This window comes from Artemia franciscana, chromosome 13 (assembly GCF_032884065.1).
Source record: "Artemia franciscana chromosome 13, ASM3288406v1, whole genome shotgun sequence".
In the NCBI taxonomy this organism is placed as follows: Eukaryota; Metazoa; Arthropoda; class Branchiopoda; order Anostraca; family Artemiidae; genus Artemia; species Artemia franciscana.
In genome coordinates this window covers 32,818,424-32,836,435 of record NC_088875.1, presented here as the reverse complement: position 1 = coordinate 32,836,435, position 18,012 = coordinate 32,818,424, and the positions used below count along the sequence as shown (strand labels likewise).

The window sequence follows — 18,012 nt, the reverse complement described above, 5'->3', positions numbered from 1 at the left end:
GCTTCTTAAACCTTTTTAGTTTTTGATGCACAGTATGAGTTTGAGTTTTAAACTTTGTTTCTGTGGAATTTTTGAGACTTGAATCATACTCGACTAAAGGCGTCGGTAAAATTCCATTGGAAAAACTCGAGTTGATTTAAATTTCCCAAAGACAGAATGTGCTTGATAACTTTCAGAATCATCCTTTTGACAAATTGTGCTCAAGCGTATATAGTTGGGTTTTCATGGTTCAGCGCAATATTTCTCTGTATGTTTATACTGTAACTTTTGCAAAACAGTTCTCTGGACATTTGGCCATGGCAGCTCCAATGGTTTGCTTATTTTCGATGCGATATCATTTTAAGGGTGTTTCAGATTTTTTTTTTGGTTACTGTGGGCTGTTGTTCGTCCACGATATGCTGTCTACAGTATTCTAAGACTTTGGTACTATTTTTTTGGATAAATACAAAGGTTAGAGTCTATCAAGTTCGTTTATGCCGATATCAAGTATTTTAAAAGGTGCCCAAATTCTATAGTAACTCAAGAAAGTGTGTCTTCCTTTTTTCTCCGTTTTTGTTTTCAATGCTATTATGCTTTTTGTAAAATCCTCTTGATACTACTAAAGTAAAATGAATTAAAAAAAAACTCATTTTGGTGTCATACTCGTATTCCATCTGTGATATTAGGGTGTATGACTTCGTCGAGAGTAAGTTTCAGTTGGTATTGTTAATAAATTGCGATTGAAACAAGTGTTCCATTATGTACGAGATTCCAGCTAAGAAAAAGCCTTATGCTTTTTTCTGTGTTTACTTTAATTGATAATTTAGAAGGACTAACCAAAAAGGTCAAGCCTTCAGCCTCAGAGGCGCCATTTGGGCCAAATCTTGGGGTGGGCATGGGGCATTTGACAGAACTTGAGACTTTTGTTATGAATCTAACCTACTTTCAAAGTTTACAGTGATTAATAGCAAATAGCGTAATTACCCCAAGGGTCGTCAGGTAATTACGCTCTTTGGCTAATAGGCATGCAGTTTGTTCAAATCATTTGAATAGAATGGATTATGTTGGACATAATGGATAATTATGGCCAAAAAAAGAGCCCTTTGTGGTGGAAGCTTGGGCCCCCTGGAAAATCTGGGGTAGGCGTTTGCCCACCCCTGACCCCCCCCCCCCAAATGGCGCCTCTATTCAGCCTCTTACAGATTTAACTTTATGTTATGGCGTCATATGTTTACTAGCAGACAAACTTTTTAATTTATAGTATATTTAACTTCAGTACATTTCTTTTATTGCTATTCCATTTAATCGTTCACTTGATTTCATATTTTGCTACCTTCTTATTACTTTTAAGTAATTTTTATCAATTATAAGCTAACAGATTTAACAGATTAAGTTAACAGCCTTCAAAAGCTGAAAATAAAGAGAGTCCCCAGGGGATATGCTTTTTAAGCCAATAAAAGAAAGGAAAGTAAAAGGCAAGGGCATGCAGATTTGCAGAGATTCAGTGTGTTCTTTAATAACATCGTTTTTACTGAACACAATCCTATCCAAAAGTCTTCAAAGGTCATTGGTATTAGATATTTCATCGTGTTGTGTGATCAAGTGTGAAGACAATTCTTCTTTTTATTAAAAGAGAAAATTTTCCGCGTCTGAATTAGGCACATGAAAGCTTTAAATGATAAGTGATGGTAATTAGCATGCAATTGAATTGTTGCACAACATACGTCAAGAAGGTAGCGATTCATTAGATTATTTTCTATCTGATATGTACGTAACTTATGTATATATACGTAAATACATATATGCCTTAGTGCATAATATATTAAATACTACCCAAAAAAGAGACACAATTATAAAAACTATGATATTTGAAAAGCTCTTAGGACAAGTCCACTTTCCTAGTTTGAGCTGAGGCAAATCACAGTGTTTACGTGCCTATTTTTGTAGCCACTCTGTCAAACAGCTTTTGTGAGTATGTCCTATGCTTCCTCTGTAGTTGAAAGGATTTACCAAATTTTCTGAAACTCCTGAATCGAAACAAATTCGACAATTATGATTCATACAGAATAAGTTTATACAGAATATAATAATATTAAATCATAAATGTAGTCACACTCAAACTTAAAATAATAATTTTTTTTATAAAACAAACCATTCTTAATTGAGAGGGAATTATAGTTTTTTGAACAGACTTTTGACTTCTTATTTTAGAATGGAAGTATTGAACCGTAATTTTTTTTGTACAAATATTTCTTTTTGAATAAATTTGTATCACCTGGTTCTTTTTTGATCTTCAGTTGCCTCTCATAGGAAGAGGAGTCATGTATGCTCATATGAGTTCCCTCTCTAACAAATTTTTTTGTGACAAGTCTACAGCTGTAACCAATACAGAAAAGGGCAAGGTCATCGGATTCAATGCTCTCAGATGTTCATTCATCGAACAATATTTATGATATTGCATGTACTTTTTCTTGGGGATGAATCTGAAGTTGCCTGAAAAAAAGAAGAAAAGTATTGCCTTTTTTCAACGATTTTCAAAATACTTTCAATCTACGGCACCATGTGCACCAAATTTAAGAAAAATAATTCGGCAGATGGATAGAGCGGAGTCTCAGCTATTGAATGATATCAAAAATGCCGTCTTTAGTTGAGTTTTTTGAAACTTAAGGAGAACAGAAAATTACCTACTAATAATAGCATAGAGAACTTGTGTCTTTTAAACTTGTATGTAATGGACAAGTTATTGTGAATGGAGGAGTCGTGTACAAAACCGGCAGTCCAAACTAATGAAATTTTGAGTACAGTGTTGACTTAAAAAAGAATGAGAATTGCTAAACTCTGATTTATAACAATTTAAGTGAAGCTTCCATATTTTAGCAGTATTTTTAGTATCTTAATTCTTTTTTACATACATAAATAAATCACTGCTTATAATTTTTTCGTGAAAATCGAAGGAATAGAATTGGTTGGTTTTGAATATATCCATGTCTGCACACCTCCCTTGTCCATGATTTTAATATGATTTTTCTTCTAATTCTGAAGTGCTATTTATCTTGCAGTCATTGAGAATCCTAGATGACCAGTTAAAAGCTAACTTTGGGAGCATAATTAATCGCTTTTATCTGTTTTTGGAAGCTATCCATAGATACGTCGTGAATCTCCGCACCTTCTTAGAAGATTTGGAATCTGGAGTTTTTGTACAACAAACAATGGAAATGCTTATGGATCACTATGAAGCCAGGCAGCTAATGGTGAGCTTTTACATTTTCTAGGAAAACCAAAATTCTTGCTTGACATTTTCTTAAATGGAGGTAACAGGATATTTGTAGCCCTTTTTTATGTCCTACACATTCATTCGCGGGTAGGGTATCTAGGACTCGGTTCTATGTGGAGCGCTTTGGGTAGGGTCGTACTGTGACTTCAGTTCAGTTCACTCGGGTTTAGTAAAAAAAATACTTGTATAATCTCTCTTCTCTATACAAAGATGCATGCTGAGTCCCTTAACGCCTTAAAACTTATTACGCACTATGGCCATCGCTCTACTCCTCGATATAACCATGGTCCTACCTTTATTATCATAAAAAACTTGATTCTAGGATAAAATACATTATATATTATATATTATATATTATATTATATTTATATATTATATACTATTTTATATTATATTATATTTCTATATTATATATCTATATTATATATTATATTTATAATATATATATTATATTTCTATATTATCATGAAAAGAGAAATCACCAATGCTACAGCACAAACACACAAAAAAAAAAAAAAAAAAAAAAAAAAAAAAAAAAAAAAAAAAAAAAAAAAAAAAAAAAAAAAAAAAAAAAAAAAAAAAAAAGGAGACAGAAGGAGAAAAGGAAGACTGTTTTCCTAAATTAGTGATTAATATAGACCAGCACTTGAATGAGGCCTTAACCCTACTCATCCATACAATCACATAGGTCAAACAGCATAGCCACACACAATCAACCATAAAGAATAATCCATGGACAGGCAGTCGTGTCGTCAATAAGTATAAGTCGTCATTTACCAAACCATAGAAAAAATAATATAGACAAATAATTCAGAGGCAACACCCAACATAAGGGCTCATCAGGAGAATACACTGGCCTATATAGGGTTTCGCCACTCTAAATTCTCTACCCAGCACAGTGTTGTGGCTACCACAGAATATCCATGGCATCCCCGCGTCAGGTATCACCCCCAAAATACATGTCTATGAAAAAAAACAGCAAATGTAAAACAACCAAGTAAAACCAAAACAAGCTTATCCTGTTAATATATCCCTCCCTTTAGCAACAATAGGTAAACTAAATATTATAAATTTTACCAAATCACAAATATTAACACATTGCAAAAAACCTGAATGAACTAAACAATTATATAATTCATCTTTACCATGTGGCTAATTTTTTAAAAATTCCGCTCAAATAGAAACACAATTCAAAATAAATGGCGCTGTGACAACATTTCTCGAACCTCCGAAATTAGTCAAAAATTTCTTTAAGTATTTCTAGATAATTCTTTTGATATTTATTTAAAAGTTCGTTATAATGAAAACTAAATTTTTTAAATTGCCAAGTTAATTTATTTGCAGAAAAACCTCTTGATATCAATTTTTGGCTTAAGATTTTACATCTATTTTTAAAATCAATATAATTACTACAAATCCTTGCATAACGAAGTAACTGTGAGAAAAACGCTGAATATGTGATATTTGAGTGTATATTACTTTCAGGGAATGGGAAACTAATCACTTCAAAATCAAAATCATCCGTTTTATTATACATTTTAAAACTTAATTTATTATTATCACAAATATTAATATTTAAATCTAAGAAATGATCTTCATGACCAGCGCCATGACTAGGCTCAAGAATAAGCTCTGATGGATATATATTTTTAGAAATATCAATGAAATCCTTACAATTTAAGACCAAAATATCATCTAAATATCTTTTATTATTTGACAAAGCCTGTTTTAAATTAATTGGATTATTCTTATCCATCATATATTTATATTCTAGTTGACTTAAAAACAAGTCAGCTATAAATGGGCTGGCATTCCCCCCCATGGGAATTCCCATAATTTGCTTGTACAAATCACCCCCAAATCTTATATAAGTATTGTATAAAACAAATTCCAATAACTCAAAAATCATATCCAAGCTGTAACATCTCAAGTTAACTGTAGTATTAAAGCAGTTTGTCCATATGGCTTTTTTATTATAACTGTCTATTTTTAAGAACCTTTTACTAGATAAGAGGAAAGATTTCTTTATAACAGTTTTTAAATTATCTAACACTAAATTGAGTGATAAATTAGTATACATTGTCGCAAAATCGAAAGACTCAATTCTTTTAGCTGAAACCATTGTTAAAGAATCTATCACCTGCAGTGAATTATTAACACTCCAATATGGATTAAAATTCGAAAATTTTTTAATACCAGAACAATAGGTTTTAAGTTTATTTACAATTTCCTTTAAAATTAAAGAGAGGTCAGTAGCAGCAATGCGGGTTGGACATTTAGCTGCTCCAGCAATAAACCGTGGTTTAGGGGGATTCTTATGAAATTTTACAGTCCAATATAGGAAAGGGAACTTTTTATCATTGTCATTTATTTTAATATTAAAATTTTTAAAAAGTATTTCTTCAGTCTTTTCAATTAAATTCTCATCCTCTATATTTACCTTTTCATAAACATTAGTTGTGCCTAACTCCCTTTTTAAGATATCACAATACAGCTTCTGACAAATTATGGCAAAATTATTATTAGCTTTATCCACTGGCACAATTACAAATTCATTCTTTAGATTAGCAATTGCTTGTTTAATCTTCGCATTATAAAATAATGATTTAGTGTTACTATTTTTTAAGTTAGAATATATTTTATTTCTTACTCTACTAATAATTAAATTCTTCCAACTTTGAAAACTCTCTTTATTTTTATTCTCTTTCTTACACCACTTATCAATAAATAAATCAAAATCATTTTCCAAGCCATCAAGAACACTCGATGGTTTCAGATGATGAGAAAGACGGAAATTTGCCCCCTTATTCATTATAATTTGAAGATCATCTTGCTTTATTATTGACAAGTCCCCTGTTATAACATGTTTGTAAGTAGGATTTACAAATGGGCCAAGTTGCTTACAATTACAAACCGGTTTCCAATTTATATCGCTATCTAGTTTTTTTAGTATTAAATTATAATTAAAAATAATTTGCCCAATAGTTTTTGAAAATTTATAAGTTAAAACTGGACTATCATTATAATTTAAATTACTAGGAAGGGCCTGTTTCACATGCCGCTGATTTAAAATTTCTGGTAAATTAATATCTTCAATCTGCTTACAAGTAAAATTACAAGTCAGAATAGAATATCGTAGAAAGTTTTAGAAGTTCTCAATTAATTGCAAATACAGAGTTCTAATGCCTTTTTAAGGACCAAAACCAATTTGAGGGCTGCCTAAGGCATCTTTTGTGCCTCAACAGCCCCACTGGTATCAGCCTAAAATGTCAGAAGTCTATTTTTTTTTAAAAGATTGGAAGATAAAAAAAAAATTTCTTCGGGGGGAAGTAACTCGTACAGACCCAGGGGTAAGAGTCACAAATTCTGAATACAGCCTATTTGAAATGGACTTCATTGATGTATTATATTACAAGTGAAAATGTTACGCCTTGTTGAGCTTGTAGTCATGCTAGGATTTTCAGTCTGTATAATTATAGGGACCTCTGAGAGGCTCTCGGGCCAGTGTCCGTTCCAGTGACCCCCATTTCAACCTCATATATATTGGCATATTGATCTTCTTTCAACCCATAGTCATTTAGGAATTATTAATGGAACGGTCCCCACGGACAAGCTTTACTTTTTAGGGGAACTAGCAATAATTTTTTGTTTACGTGTATTGTCAGTAAATCCTTCTCTTTCTCTCTCTCTCTTATAATTAAGTGCTAATCTTTGAGAATCATGAAGATTGCTCTACAACCGTCAAAAAGTTACATTAATTTATTTCTTCAATTTTTTTTTCGTAGATGGAGTTCAATTCTCGTTTATTCCGTATTCAAGGGCTTCTGAGGTTTATTGATTATAAATTGGATGCTAGTAATGTAATTTAGCTATTAAAACCAAAACACATTAAGTGCGTTCTAAAAAATGAGCAAATGATGCACAAAATTGATGTACAAATGTTTTTGAGTTTGTTGATATAGATGTTCAAAATCTACGAACGTTACGCACATGTTTCTGTGTGACTAAAAAAAACAAAAAAACAAAACAAAAACATTTCAAATGGTAGATCAAACTTTCATTTTAGAGTTGATTTGTGTAAGGTTTTTTTTTTATCTAATATGTTTCAGATTTTAAAGTAGGCCTATTTGAAGTTGGTTAGGTTGCAAAATATAAAGGGAAAATATGAAAAGTGAAAATTCACCTGAGAATCGTAAGTGTGGCTAAGATGGGCTTCTCCTGTATCTCTTTTAAAGGCGACTCTTTGTAGGATCATTCCTAAACTGCATGGAACTGCCCCTCTGAAAACTTGCATGGAACTACGGGAGTAGCCTAATGATGGAGTTGCTATGAAAGAAAACGAAATGGTTTGGGTTATCATAAATATTTCGAGTCAAGGCAAAATCAGAATTCTCGGATCTTTGGCGTAACTTCGTTGCTCTTTCGGTTGAAGATTAGTGTTTAGATAACCTCTCTCCTGATTTTTGTTGATCTTTTTGGTACAGAAACAGCCACAAGAGCAAGAGATTGTATAAACAAGACCACCCAGAATAGGGCTGATTATTTCCTTGCTAGTATTGAAAAAATGTGTATAGTGTTTATGCTATTAAAATATATTGTGTATGTTTAGTACTTAAATACTATGTATAGTATTTTAAATGTAGAATCTTCTCCACATTTTTCGGGGAAAATTGGCATCCTGTGATATCAAGCAGTTCGTGTTAACGAACTGTAGTAAGGAGCGACCCGGCTCAATAGTAACCGAAACTCTAAAAAATGGAATTTTGATACCGATAGTTACATAAAACAAATCGCATTTTAATGCTGATTTTAAATATATAACTTTCATCAAGATTAGTCTTACCTATCAAAAGTTACGAGCCTGAGAAAATTTGCCTCATTTTAGAAAATAGGGGAAAACACCCCCTAAAAGTCATACAATTACGAAAATCACACCATCAGATTCAGCATATCAGAGAACCTAGGCGTAGAAGTTTCAAGGTCCTATCTACAAAAATGGGGAATTTCGCATTTTTTGCCAGAAGACAAATCACGGATGCGTGTTTATTTTTTATTTTTTTGTTTTTTTTTCCCAGGGGTGATCGTATCGACCCAGTGGCCCTAGAATGTCGTGAGAGGGCTCATTCTAACGGAAATTAAAAGTTCTAGTGCCCTTTTTAAGTGACCAAAAAAATTGGAGGGGACCTAGGCCCCCTCCCCCGCTCATTTTTCCCCAAAGTCACCGGATCAAAATTCTGAGATAGTCATTTTATTCGCCATAGTCGAAAAACCTAATAACTATGACTTTGGGGACGACTTACTCCCCCGCAGTCCCCGTGGGAGGGGTTGCAAGTTACAAACTTTGACCTGTGTTAGCATATAGTAATGATTACTGGGAAGTGTACAGACGTTTTCAGGGGGATTTTTTTGGTTTGGGAGGGAGAGTTGAGGTGGGGGTTACGTGGGAGGATCTTTCCATGGAAAAACTTCTCATAGGGGAAGAGACTTTCAATGAAGGGGGCGCAGGATTTTTTAGCATTATTTAAAAAAACAATGTAAAAATTAATATGAGAAGTTTTTTTCTACTGAAAGTGAGGAGCAGCATTAAAACTTGCAGAAATTATTGCTACTGAAAGTGAGGTTTACTTCCTCGTAATACCTCGCTCTTTTACGCTAAAGTATTTTTAGTAATTTCAACTATTTATTCTATGGCCTTTGTGATTCATGGGTCATTCTTAAGGAATTGGGACAGAATTTAAGCTTCAATGTAAAGAGCGAGGTATCGACGAGGGGTGAACTCCCTCATATACGCAATAAAAACATACGAATGTAGAAGTTCGATACGTAAGTTAATTCGTAAATTACGTATATTTTTTACTAATGAAAATGTTCGTTGAATGTGACGTCTGAAATAATTCAGACGTCATATGTGGACAGACCATGGCGACATACAGCTCAATCCTTATAATGACGTCACTCGACAGACAGACAGACAACTTATCTATATATATAAAAACTAGCTGTTGGGGTGGCGCTTTGCGCCACCCCAACACCTAGTTGGTGGGGCGCTTCGCGCCCCCCCCCAAGCCCCCCCGCGCGCGTAAGTCGTTACGCGCCATAATAGTTACGCGCCATTGTAGTTGTGTCCCTATGTCCCACCTGTGAATATAGATATATATATATATATATATATATATATATATATATATATATATATATATATATATATATATATATATATATATATATATATATATATATGGTTTTAACTACGTAAAACTTGCGAATATACAACATTCTTTGCTGTCCCATTGTCTTTGCATATAAATAGATTGTCAGGTTTACCGACTCTTGAACATGCAACATATAATGGTCCATGGGAAAACAATCTGTATTCAGATCTATACCTCATGATTCTAATGATTGCCCTTGAGCTTTGTTGATGGTGATTGCTAATCGACCATTCCCTGTCCCGGTGTCCCGGTCGTCATTTATATCCCCCTGTTTCCCCCGGTGTCCCCGTTGTAGTTGTGTCCCTGTGTCCCGGTCGTCATTTATATTCCCTGTGTCCCGGTCGTCATTTGTATCCCGGTGTCCCGGTCTGTATATACATTCGTTTTTTAGTTTTGTTTTTCTCCTTTATTTTTTTCCTTTTTTTTTCTTTTTTAGTTTATTTAGATTTTTAGATTTTTTAGTTTTTTTATTAGTTTTTAGTTTTTTTTTCTTTTTAGTTTTTTTGTAGTTTTTACCTTCTTTTTAGTTTTGTTAGTTTTTTTTTTTACTTATGTCCTGGTCGTCATTTATACTCCCTGTGTCCCGGTGCTTTGTTGATTGCTAATCGAACATTCCTTTTGTCCTGGTCGCTTTCTCTTTGAGTGTCGTCATTTATTTTTTTCTTTTTTAGTTCTTTTAGTTTTTACCTTTTTTAGTTTTTTTTAGTTTTTTAGATGAAATTTTTTTTTAGTTTTTTCCTTTTTTTCTTTTTAGTTTTTTATTGGTTTTTACCTTTATTTTAGCTTATTTTTCAGTTTTTTCCCTTTTTTAGTTTTTTTTATTTTTTATTTTTTTTAGTTTTTTACCTTTTTTTAGTTTTTTTAGTTTTTTTAGTTTTTTAGCTTTTTTACTTTTTTTATTAGTTTTTAGTTTTTTTGTAGTTTTTGCCTTTTTTTAGTTTTTTTCAGTTTTTTTTTTAGTTTTTTATTGGTTTTTACCTTTATTTTAGCTTATTTTTCAGTTTTTTTCCTTTTTTTTAGTTTTTTTAGTTTTTAGTTTTTTTAGTTTTTTACCTTTTTTTAGTTTTTTTAGTTTTTTTAGTTTTTTAGCTTTTTTATTTTTTTTATTAGTTTTTAGTTTTTTTTGTAGTTTTTGCCTTTTTTTAGTTTTTTTTTAGTTTTTTAGCTTTTTTCATTTATACTCCCTGTGTCCCGGTGCTTTGTTGATTGCTAATCGAACATTCCTTTTGTCCTGGTCGCTTTCTCTTTGAGTGTCGTCATTTATTTTTTTCTTTTTTAGTTCTTTTAGTTTTTACCTTTTTTAGTTTTTTTTAGTTTTTTAGATGAAAATTTTTTTTAGTTTTTTCCTTTTTTTTCTTTTTAGTTTTTTATTGGTTTTTACCTTTATTTTAGCTTATTTTTCAGTTTTTTCTTTTTTTTTAGTTTTTTTTTTATTTTTATTTTTTTTAGTTTTTTACCTTTTTTTAGTTTTTTTAGCTTTTTTATTAGTTTTTAGTTTTTAGTTTTTTTGTAGTTTTTGCCTTGTTTTAGTTTTTTTAGTTTTTTAGCTTTTTTATTTTTTTTATTAGTTTTTAGTTTTTTTTGTAGTTTTTGCCTTTTTTTAGTTTTTTCAGTTTTGACGTCACCTGATCCAGTTTTTTCAGGTGACGTCACCTGATCCACAGATCCACACACAGACAACTTATTTTTATATATATAGATAAGTTGTCTGTCTGTTACACTATGGCTGTTACGCCAGATTATATCTTATCTATATATAAAAATAAGTTGTATGTATTTTTGTATTGAGGGTTTGCATATGACGTCTGAAAAATAAAGAAGAAAAAGAAAACTGAAAAAAGGAAAATGGTAAAAAACTAAAAAAAAACGAAAAAGAAAAAACTAAAAAAAAAAACTAAAAAAAAAAAAAATTAAAAAAAGAAAAAACTTAAAAAGAAAAAAAGTAAAAAAAAAAAAATAAATAAAAAGGTAAAAAACTAAAAAGAAAAAAATTAAAAAAAGCTTAAAAAACTAAAAAAACTGGGAATTGCACAAATATTTCAATATATTTTGACAAAAGATTAAGGTAATTCGTAAACCTTAAAACATATACTCAAAATTTTGAGGTTTATTATAAATTGTTGGAGGTTTAGCTTGCTTGGCACGTAAAGATTTTTCCAAGTGTCAATGTTAGAATGAACATTGACAAATTGAAGAAAACAAATCAATAAAAAGAAGAAACTTCAAAAATAAAAAAGAAAAAAACTAAGAAAAGAAAAAACTAAAAAAGAAAAAAACTGAAAAAGAAACTGTATCTATATATCTATATAAATGACGACCGGGACGCTCAAAGAGAGATTACAGACTGGGATACCGGGACACAAATGACGACCGGGACACAGAGAATATAAATGACGACCAAGACACAGGGACACAACTACAACGGGGACGCCGGGGGCACAGGGGGATATATAAATGACGACGGGGACACAGGGAATGTTCGATTAGCAATCACCATCAACAAAGCTCAAGGGCAATCGTTAGAAAAATGCGGTATAGATATGAATAAGGATTGTTTTCCCATGGACAATTATTATGTTGCATGTTCAAGAGTTGGTAAACCTGACAATCTATTTATATGGACAGACAATAGGACAGCAAAGAATGTTGTATATTCGCAAGTTTTACGTAGTTAAATATATATATATATATATATCTATATATATAAAAATAAGTTGTCTGTGTGTCTGTGTGTCCAGTGACGTCATGTTTGTGTGTCGACTAACGTCATGTTTGTCGACTGACGAAATTACAGACCGGGACATCGGGACGCAAATGACGACCGGGACATAGGGAATATAAATGACGACCGGGACACTCAAAGAGAAAACGACCGGGACACAAGGAATGTTCGATTAGCAATCACCATCAACAAAGCACCGGGACACAAATGACGACCGGGACACAGGGGATATAAATGACGACCAGGACACTCAAAGAGAAATTACAGACCGGGACACCGGAACACAAATGTCGACCGGGACAAAAATGACGACCGGGACACCGGGACACAGGGAATATAAATGACGGCCTGGACACTCAAAGAGAAATTACAGACGGGGACACAGGGAAACAACAACAATGGGGACGCCGGGGGGCACAGGGGTATATATAAATGACGACGGGGACACAGGGAATGTTCGATTAGCAATCACCATCAACAAAGGTCAAGGGCCATCATTAAAATAATGAGGTATAGATCTGAATACAGATTGTTTTTCCCATAGACAATTATATGTTGCATGTTCAAGAGTCGGTAAACCTGATAATCTGTTTATACACACAGACAATGGGACAGCCAAGAATGTTATATATTCGCAAGTTTTACGTAGTTAAAAATATATGTAATATATCTATCTATATTCACAGGTGGGACATAGGGACACAACTACAATGGCGCGTAACTAGTATGGCGCGTAACGACATACGCGCGCGGGGGGGCTTGGGGGGCGATCGACAAACAGTCGATTATGTTTGTCGACTGACGAAATTACAGACCCGGACATCGGGACACAAATGACGACCGGGACACCGGAACATAGGGAATATAAATGACGACCGGGACACTCAAAGAGAAAGTGACCGGGACACAATGAATGTTCGATTAGCAATCACCATCAACAAAGCACCGGGACACAAATGACGACCGGGACACAGGGAATATAAATGACGACCAGGACAATCAAAGAGAAATTACAGACCGGGACACCGGAACACAAATGACGACCGGGACAAAAATGACGACCGGGACACCGGGACAAAGGGAATATAAATGACGACCGCGACACTAAAAGAGAAATTACAGACTGGGACACCGGGACACAAATGACGACCGGGACACAAATGACGACTGGGACACAGGGAAACAACAACAACGGGGACGCCGGGGGGCAAAGGGGGATATATAAATGACGACGGGGACACAGGGAATATTCGATTAGCAATCACCATCAACAAAGCGCAAGGGCAATCATTAGAATAATGAGGTATAGATCTGAATACAGATTGTTTTTCCCATGGACAATTATATGTTGCATGTTCAAGAGTCGGTGAACCTCACAATCTGTTTATATGCACAGACAATGGGACAGCCAAGAATGTTGTATATTCGCAAGCTTTACGTAGTTAAATATATATATATATATATATATATATATATATATATATATATATATATATATATATATATATATATATATATATATATATATATATATATATATATATATATATATATATATATACTAGCTGTTGGGGTGGCGCTTCGCGCCACCCCAACACCTAGTTGGTGGGGGCGCTTCGCGCCCCCCCCAAGCCCCCCCGCGCGCGTAAGTCGTTACGCGCCATATTAGTTACGCGCCATTGTAGTTGTGTCCCTATGTCCCACCTGTGAATATAGATATATATATATATATATATATATATATATATATATATATATATATATATATATATATATATATATATATATATATATATATATATATATATATATGTTTTTAACTACGTAAAACTTGCGAATATACAACATTCTTTGCTGTCCCATTGTCTGTGCATATAAATAGATTGTCAGGTTTACCGACTCTTGAACATGCAACATATAATGGTCCATGGGAAAACAATCCGTATTCAGATCTATACCTCATGATTCTAATGATTGCCCTTGAGCTTTGTTGATGGTGATTGCTAATCGACGATTCCCTGTGTCGCCGTCGTCATTTATATATCCCCGTGTGCCCCCCGGTGTCCCGGTCGTCATTTATATTCCATGTGTTCCGGTCGTCATTTATGTCCTGGTGTCCCAGTCTGTGAATTCTCTTTGAGGGTCCCGGGCGTCATTGATATTCCTTGTGTCCCGGTGTCCCGGTCGTCATTCGTGTCCCGGTGTCCCAGTCTGTATATACATTCGTTTTTGAATTGGTCTTTTTTTTAGGTTTTAGTTTTCTGCCTTTTTTTTAGTTTTTTTAGTTATACCTCATGATTCTAATGATTGCCCTTGAGCTTTGTTGATGGTGATTGCTAATCGAACATTCTCTGTGTTCCCATCGTCATTTATATATCCCCCTGTGCCCCCCGGCGTCCCCGTTGTAGTTGTGTCCCTGTGTCCCGGTCGTCATTTATATTCCCTGTGTCCCGGTCGTCATTTGTATTCCGGTGTCCCATTCTTTTTTCTTTTTAGTTTTTTTTTATTTTTATTTTTTTAGTTTTGTTTTTCTCCTTTATTTTTCTTTTTGTTTCCTTTTTTTAGTTTTTTTTATTTTTTAGTTTTTTTAGTTTTTTAGCTTTTTTAGTTTTTTTATTAGTTTTTAGTTTGTTTTTTTCTTTTAGTTTTTTTGTAGTTTTTACCTTTTTTTTAGTTTTTTTTTACTTATGTCCTGGTCGTCAATTATACTACCTGTGTCCCGGTCGTCATTTGTGATGGTTTGTTGACGGTGTTTTGTTGATGGTGATTGCTAATTGAACATTCCTTGTGTCCCGGTCGCTTTCTCTTTGAGTGTCCCGGTCGTCATTTATATTCCCTATGTGCCGGTGTCCTGGTCGTCATTTGTGTCCCAATGTAATTTCGTAATTTCGTCAGTCGAAAACATGACTTCAGCCGACACAGAAACATGACGTCACCTGGTCCACAGACAGACAGACAGACAACTTATTTTTATATATATAGATATATATATATTCACAGGTGGGGACACAGGGACACAACTACAATGGCGCGTAACTAATATGGTGCGTAACGACTTACGCGCGCGGGGGGGCCTGGGGGGCGCGAAGCGCCCCCACCAACTAGGTGTTGGTTTGGCGCGAAACGCCATCCCAACAGCTAGTATATACTAAATATATACTATATACATATCTATCTATCTATCTATATAAGAATAAGTTGTTTGTGTGTCTGTCGAGTGACCATATGTCATCATATCGTCATGAAGCTAGTTGTCGTCATGTTTGTCATGACGATGACGTCATTAAAGGTATTTAAGAAAATCCTTCAAAGACAAATTTTTAATTGTAAGAAGATCGTGGACGGAAAATGTTTAATTGTAAAATGACTGAAGAACCTACAATGGCAACAGCAAATGACGACCGGGACACAGGAAATATAAATGACGACCGCGACACTCAAAGAGAAATTACAGACTGGGACACCGGGACACAAATGACGACCGGGACACAGGGAATATAAATGACGACCGGGACACAGGGACACAACTACAACGGGGACGCCGGTGGGCACAGGGGGATATATAAATGACGACGGGGACACAGGGAATGTTCGATTAGCAATCACCATCAACAAAGCTCAAGGGCAATCATTAGAATAATGAGGTACAGATCTGAATACAGATTATTTTTCCCATGGACAATTATATGTTGCATGTTCAAGAGTCGGTAAACCTGACAATCTATTTATATGCACAGACAATGGGACAGCCAAGAATGTTGTATATTCGTAAGTTTTACGTAGATAAGAACATATATATATATATATATATATATATATATATATATATATATATATATATATACTAGCTGTTGCTAGGGTGTTATATATATAACACCTAGTTGGTGGGGGCGCTTCGCGCCCCCCACGCCCCCCCCGTGCGCGTAAGTCGTTACGCGCCATATTAGTTACGCGCCATTGTAGTTGTGTCCCTATGTCCCACCTGTGAATATATATATATATATATATATATATATATATATATATATATATATATATATATATATATATATATATATATATATATATATATATATATATATATATAAATATGTTTTAACTACGTAAAACTTGCGACTATACAACACTCTTTGCTGTCCCATTGTCTGTGCATATAAATAGATTGTCAGGTTTACCGACTCTTGAACATGCAACATATAATGGTCCATGGGAAAACAATCCGTATTCAGATCTATACCTCATGATTCTAATGATTACCCTTGAGCTTTGTTGATGGTGATTGCTAATCGACCATTCCCTGTGTCGCCGTCGTCATTTATATATCCCCCTGTGCCCCCCGGTGTCCCCGTTGTAGTTGTGTCCCTGTGTCCCGGTCGTCATTTATATTCTTTGTGTCCCGGTCGTCATTTGTGTCCGGGTGTCCCAGTCTGTGATTTCTCTTTAATTGTCCCGGGCGTCATTTATATTCCTTGTGTCCCGGTCGTCATTTGTGTCCCGGTGTCCCGGTCTGTATATACTTTCGTTTTTGAATTGGTCTTTTTTTTAGTTTTTAGTTTTTTAACCTTTTTTTAGTTTTTTAGTTATACTCCCCGTCGTCATTTATATATCCCCCTGTGCCCCCCGGCGTCCCCGTTGTAGTTGTGTCCCTGTGTCCCGGTCGTCATTTATATTCCCTGTGTCCCGGTCGTCATTTGTATCCCGGTCTCCCGGTCTGTATATACATTCGTTTTTGAAATGGTATATGACGAAATAAATTTTTGTATTTTTTCCCCTTTTTTTTTTCTTTTTAGTTTTTTTTGGTTTTTACTTTTTTTTTAGTTTTTTAGTTTTTTCTTTTTTCTTTTTAGTTTTTTTTTATTTTTATTTTTTTTTAGTTTCGTTTTTCTCCTTTATTTTTCATTTTTTTCCTTTTTTATTTTTTTTTCTTTTTTAGTTTTTTTAGTTTTTTAGTTTTTTTTATTAGTTTTTAGTTTTTTTACTTATGTCCTGGTCGTCATTTATACTCCCTGTGTCCCGGTTGTCATTTGTGTCCCGGTGCTTTGTTGATGGTAATTGCTAATCGAACATTCCTTGTGTCCCGGTCGCTTTCTCTTTTAGTGTCCCGGTCGTCATTTATATTCCCTATGTGCCGGTGGCCCGGTCGTCATTTGTGTCCCGATATCCCGGTCTGTAATTTCGTCAGTCGATTATTGACATGACATCACTCGACAGACACACACACAGACAACTTATTTTTATATATCTATATATATATATATATATATATATATATATCCGTATTCAGATCTATACCGCATTTTTCTAACAATTGCCCTTGAGCTTTGTTGATGGTGATTGCTAATCGAACATTCCCTGTGTTCCCGTCGTCATTTATATATCCCCCTGTGCCCCCGGCGTCCCCGTTGTAGTTTTGTCCCTGTGTTCTGGTCGTCATTTATTTTCCCAGTGTCCCGGTCGTCATTAGTGTCCCGGTATCCCAGTCTGTAATTTCTCTTTGATTGTCCCGGTCCTTATTTATATTCCCTCTGTCCCGGTGTCCCGGTCGTCATTTGTGTCCCGGTGTCCCGGTCTGTAATTTCTCTTTGAGTGTCCCGGTCGTCATTTATATTCCCTGTGTCGCAGTCGTCATTAGTGTCCCGGTGTCCCGGTCTGTTGTGTCATCTTATAATGACGTCATATACAAAGCCTTATATACTAATAATGACTTCAAATGCAAACCCACAAACAAACAAACATGCATATATACAACTTATTTTTATATATATAGATACAGCTTCTTTTTTAGTTTTTTTCTTTTTTAGTTTTTTCTTTTCTAGTTTTTCTTT

General features: G+C 34.2%; 1 protein-coding gene and 1 long non-coding RNA gene across 3 annotated transcripts in view; one reads left to right on the top strand and one right to left on the bottom strand.

Moving 5' to 3' along the window:
* Positions 1–18,012, top strand: part of LOC136034816 (WASH complex subunit 5-like) — a 105,879-nt gene that overhangs the window by 27,171 nt on the left and 60,696 nt on the right. For both annotated transcript variants that reach the window (XM_065716251.1, XM_065716252.1), the window contains exon 4: positions 3,039–3,230. In XM_065716251.1, the coding sequence (XP_065572323.1) occupies positions 3,039–3,230 (192 nt within the window). The remainder of the gene's footprint in view (positions 1–3,038; positions 3,231–18,012) is intronic.
* Positions 14,902–18,012, bottom strand: part of LOC136034819 (uncharacterized) — a 39,335-nt gene continuing 36,224 nt past the window's right edge. The window contains exon 2 of the long non-coding RNA XR_010619251.1: positions 14,902–15,038. This is a non-coding gene — a long non-coding RNA (uncharacterized LOC136034819). The remainder of the gene's footprint in view (positions 15,039–18,012) is intronic.